General features: G+C 37.9%; 1 protein-coding gene across 2 annotated transcripts; it reads right to left on the bottom strand.

Annotated features, from left to right (window-relative positions):
* Positions 1 to 536: 536 nt before the first annotated feature.
* On the bottom strand, positions 537 to 4,503 carry LOC125044496 (arylalkylamine N-acetyltransferase-like 2). 2 transcript variants are annotated; one of them, XM_047641187.1, is made up of 5 exons: positions 4,387 to 4,503; positions 4,139 to 4,259; positions 3,509 to 3,700; positions 1,990 to 2,133; positions 537 to 1,451 (listed from the first exon to the last, which is right to left on the bottom strand). In XM_047641187.1, the coding sequence occupies exons 2-5, from the start codon at positions 4,238 to 4,240 to the stop codon at positions 1,245 to 1,247; spliced, it is 645 nt and encodes a 214-aa protein (XP_047497143.1). In that variant the 5' UTR covers positions 4,241 to 4,259; positions 4,387 to 4,503; the 3' UTR covers positions 537 to 1,244. The 2 variants fall into 2 exon arrangements, with proteins under 2 accessions (XP_047497143.1, XP_047497142.1); XM_047641186.1 differs by having other exon boundaries at positions 4,139 to 4,255; positions 4,387 to 4,495.
* Between the last annotated feature and the right edge of the window lie 213 nt (positions 4,504 to 4,716).

The following is a 4,716-nucleotide window of genomic DNA, read 5'->3' as shown; positions in this document are numbered from 1 at the left end:
TGATTTATTTATATGTTTGTTTATATACTATTTTCACGGTATGGTATAATAACTGAGTGATATTATGTGGCAGTCATAGATTCCAGCATACAATTTACAGGTTCGATTTGATTTCATGTGTTCTGTGTGTACATACATACATGTATGTACATACATACATGTAGACATACATATCTATATACATACATACATGTAGACATGCCATTTCTGTGAAGTGTTCACAGAAATGGCACACGCAATTTTCATCGAATGACCCGCAGATTAACACATGATTCATTTCTATTTTTAAAGTTTGAAGTCAAATCTTAACATACATATAGATCAATGACACCTTGTATTCGATAACTTTCCTGACTATCAGTAAGATCCCTTTGTTTTCTTTATGTGCAATTGTTTTGAAATTACTCATTGTGTGCATTACACGAGTTTATTATTACCAGCTGGAGTGCGTGATCTAGAGGCTCGGGGTATGTTCACTCTTATCTGCATATATCATACAATAGATATTTCTATTTGGGGGAAAAAAAAAACATTATTTTTAGGTTCAACAACTGAAATTCCGATTCGCTTACATCACCGAAAGTGGGTTTCACAGTTAAAAACTTGTATATATTTTTCCTTTGAATTTCCTTTCATATAATTGCGTGATCAACAATACTGATTCTAGTCCACAACTACTGATGCTGATATATACAACTGGGAGACTCTTTGATATTGCATTTTGAGGAATAAATGCAAAGAGATAATGAGCTTAATAGGTCAAAGAAACTTCAGATGACACGACACATAAAGAATTACATATTATTACCACACTATGAAAATCGCCCAGCTTTGGATACTATGGCCACTTAGATTTTTTTCTTCGAGTTTCCAAGACTAGACCGAGCTTTATTACGAATCGCCAAGACTGTTTTAATCTCTCACTCGCCCTTAGACTAAAAATATCAAAAGATATGATCATCATTTACCTGAATGGGCTAGCAGATTATTATATTTTTTTTATTATATGTGAATGGGAAAATTCTGTTTGTTAAATCAAATATTCTTCGGGGAAGAAAAATACTCTGAAGCAGTAAATAGACAAAATAATTCATACACTACCTAAAAGATAAGAATTCTCATAATACTGTTATTTGATAAACATATCAATTAAGACTACCATGTTTTTTTTTCAATAATGAGACACAGTTCTTTATAAACAAGGGACTCTTTATAAACAATTAACACTCCTTTCTTCTCCATCTTTAAGACAACCGCTTGGCCATGACGCTGACTAGGGTGTTCCCATTCATGAGCGAGGTGTCGACGCCCCAGTCCGGCCCGAGGGAGGTCAGGTCAAGGCAGTGACGCACCTCGTAACCTAGCTTGGCGAAGATTTTGTAAGAGAATTTGCTGGTGATGCACACGACTGACCTCTGGCAACCCCTTTCCACGCCTTTAGCGACACAAAGCTGGAATGAAATGCTTTTGTGAACTGTTCTGTGGTATTATGTAAATTTATTATTGATTTGTTTATTCATTCATTCATTGATTTGCTTATATATTTATTAATGATCTTTTTATTCATTTATTTATCTTTTTTTCTATCTATTTATTATTTTTTCTATCTATTTATTCATTTTTTTCTATTTTTTGTCTATCTATTTATTTATTAATATATTTATCTATCTATTTAGTTATTTATCTATTTATCTATCTATTTATTCCTTTATCTATCTATTTATTCCTTTATCTATCTATTTATTTCTTTATCTATCTATTTATCAGTTTATCTATTTATCTATTTATATATTAATTTATCTATCTACACATTTATTGGTCCATTTCCTTGTTAGTTTCATCCTTCCTTCCTTTCTTCACCAATTTACCTATCGCTTGATAAGCTGGTTCATTGATTTATTTCCTTACTAATTCCTTTATCTACCTACTCAATCCGCATAAATATTCCTGAGAACTTAAAGCAAATTTAAATCAACTCGAAGACCAAACCTCCACAAGCCTTTGGCCCAAACCACGTCCCACGAAGCCTCTGTGAACTCCAAGCATGTAGACCGACAGCACTTTGTTTACTTCCTTCTCTTCAAAGACCTCGACGCCTTTCATTACTTCGTCGTACATGCGGTAGAAGAGAGTCTGTAGAGAAGAGAGTCTGTTGAGAAGAGGGAGAGAGAGAGAGAGAGAGAGAGAGAGAGAGAGAGAGAGAGAGAGAGAGAGAGAGAGAGAAGAGAGAGAGAGAGAGAGAGAGAGAGAGAGAGAGAGAGAGGGAGGGAGAGAAAGAGAGAGAGAGAGAGAGGGAGGGAGGGAGGAAGGGAGGGAGGGAGGGAGGGAGAGAGAGAGAGAGAGAGAGAGAGAGAGAGAGAGAGAGAGAGAGAGAGAGAGAGAGAGAGAGAGAGAGAGAGAGAGAGAGAGAGGGAGAGAGAGAAAGAGAGAGAGAGAGAGAGGGAGGGAGGGAGGAAGGGAGGGAGGGAGGGAGGGAGAGAGAGAGAGAGAGAGAGAGAGAGAGAGAGAGAGAGAGAGAGAGAGAGAGAGAGAGAGAGAGAGAGAGAGAGAGAGGGAGAGAGAGAAAGAGAGAGAGAGAGAGGGAGGGAGGGAGGGAGGGAGGGAGGGAGGGAGGGAGAGAGAGAGAGGAGAGAGAGAGAGAGAGAGAGAGAGAGAGAGAGAGAGAGAGAGAGAGAGAGAGAGAGAGAGAGAGAGAGAGAGAGAGGGAGGGAGGGAGAGAGAGAGAGAGAGAGAGAGAGAGAGAGAGAGAGAGAGAGAGAGAGAGAGAGAGAGAGAGAGAGAGAGAGAGAGAGAGCGAGAGAGAGAGAGCGAGAGAGAGTGAGAGAGAGAGAGAGAGAGAGAGAGAGAGAGAGAGAGAGAGAGAGAGAGAGAGAGAGAGAGAGAGAGAGAGAGAGAGAGAGAGAGAGAGAGAAAGAGAAAGAGAAAGAGAAAGAGAAAGAGAAAGAGAAAATGAAAGAGAAAGAGAAAGAGAAAATGAAAGAGAAAGAGAGAGAGAGAGAGAGAGAGAGAGAGAGAGAGAGAGAGAGAGAGAGAGAGAGAGAGAGAGAGAGAGAGAGTGAGAGAGAGAGAGAGAATTTGATTGCGGTGAAAGCCTTGCGAAAGGATATGTGTTTATAATTCCGAGACAGGTATGTGGGTCGTCGTTCGATGTGCTGTGAGGTAATGATGAATCGATCACTGAATAAATTAAGAGGTAAATAAGTAGATAAGTAGATGGGTAGATAGATTGATAGATAGATAGAGAAGATTAATTAATAAATCATTGATGTATGAATCAACAAATTAATAGATAATTGAGAGATAAATAAATGAATATGTAGATAGATAAATAAATGAATACGTAGATAGATAAATAAATGAATACGTAGATAGATAAATAAATGAATACGTAGATAGATAAATAAATAAACAAACCAATATATAAATAGATAGATGAATAGATGAAATGACATTGATAAATGGAAAAGAAATAATGATGATAATGATAATACAAATATTTTCTCCTTACTAGCTCATTCGCCGGATGGGTGGGCGTCGAAGATTTCTCTTGTGATTCGAATATGCATGTACTCACGCCCACCAACTCACCCGTGGGTCTGTGTCTCACGCCCATAGACGCTCCCGACTCGAGACACTTCCGGATGTCTGCTCCTATCCTGCCCTCTGTCGGCCGGATGTCTTTTGATTGGGTGCCCAGGGTCTGACAGCAAGCACAGGTGTCAGTCTCGCTTAGTATATGTGCTCAGGTGTTGCGATTCAGATACTAAGTTAGGTCTGGATAAGTGCATGTTTATAACACAAAGAGAAACATACATGTCTGTTGACACACAGATATACAGCACATACACACACACACATTATATATATGAATAGATAGATAGATCTACGGATAAGCACGCACACACACACACACACACACACACACACACACACACACACACACACACACACACACACACACACACACATATGTATGTGTGAGTTTATCCGTAAATCTATCTATCTTTACTCGTATATCTATCTATTTATCTATCTCTCTATCTCTCTATCTCTCTATCTCTCTATCTATCTATATATATATATATGTACTCATGTATTATGAACGTATGATACCATATATGATCATCCATCGCCTCACCAGCGGCTCCCTAGTGAAGTATTCCTTCGCCAAAAATTCGGTCACTTCCCCAAAGTCACCGGGCGTCAATAGGAGGAAATCGAAATCGTTGACATTGGCCATTTCCGAAGTTGAGATCTTTCTTAAGACAAAAAAAAAAAAAAAAAAAAAAGGAAAGGAATTGGTGTAAAAGACACTTTATGATTCTTCTTCTTTATTCGACATGCATGTCATTTTAAAACACACGTAGGAACAGCTTTTAAACTTACGGATAAAATGTTGTTTCGCGACTGGCCTGGTGAATTGTAGGTCCGCGATGCAGGCAAGCAACGAACTAACGCTATCAAATGATCTTTGTTGCCAGACAGAACACTGCAACCTTGCAATGCCACAGCGTGTTTCAGAATAGAAAAGCATGATCAATAAAGTGAATTGGTTTTAATAATGTTTACGAAAAAATGTCTTTGTATCTGTATATATGTCTTTTATTTTTTTCTGAAACTTTGGATTTCTTTCGCTTCTATTCTTTTCAAATGATCTATTCTTGGAATCTATATTCCGTCTTTTCTCCTTGGCTTATCTCTGTCCAATTATATCTA

Source organism: Penaeus chinensis, chromosome 35 (assembly GCF_019202785.1).
Source record: "Penaeus chinensis breed Huanghai No. 1 chromosome 35, ASM1920278v2, whole genome shotgun sequence".
Classification (NCBI taxonomy): domain Eukaryota; kingdom Metazoa; phylum Arthropoda; class Malacostraca; order Decapoda; family Penaeidae; genus Penaeus; species Penaeus chinensis.
This window is presented reverse-complemented; position numbering and strand designations above follow the sequence as displayed.

What these genes read in the sequence shown, in the direction of transcription:
- LOC125044496 (XM_047641187.1), bottom strand. Translation starts at nt 4,240, where the DNA reads ATGGCCAATGTCAACGATTTCGATTTCCTCCTATTGACGCCCGGTGAC. An exon ending in ACTTCACTAGGGAGCCGCTG is followed by an intron (nt 3,701 to 4,138) that starts GTGAGGCGATGG and finishes GCTTGCTGTCAG; the next exon opens with ACCCTGGGCACCCAATCAAA. An exon ending in CCCATCCGGCGAATGAGCTA is followed by an intron (nt 2,134 to 3,508) that starts GTAAGGAGAAAA and finishes TCTTCTCTACAG; the next exon opens with ACTCTCTTCTACCGCATGTA.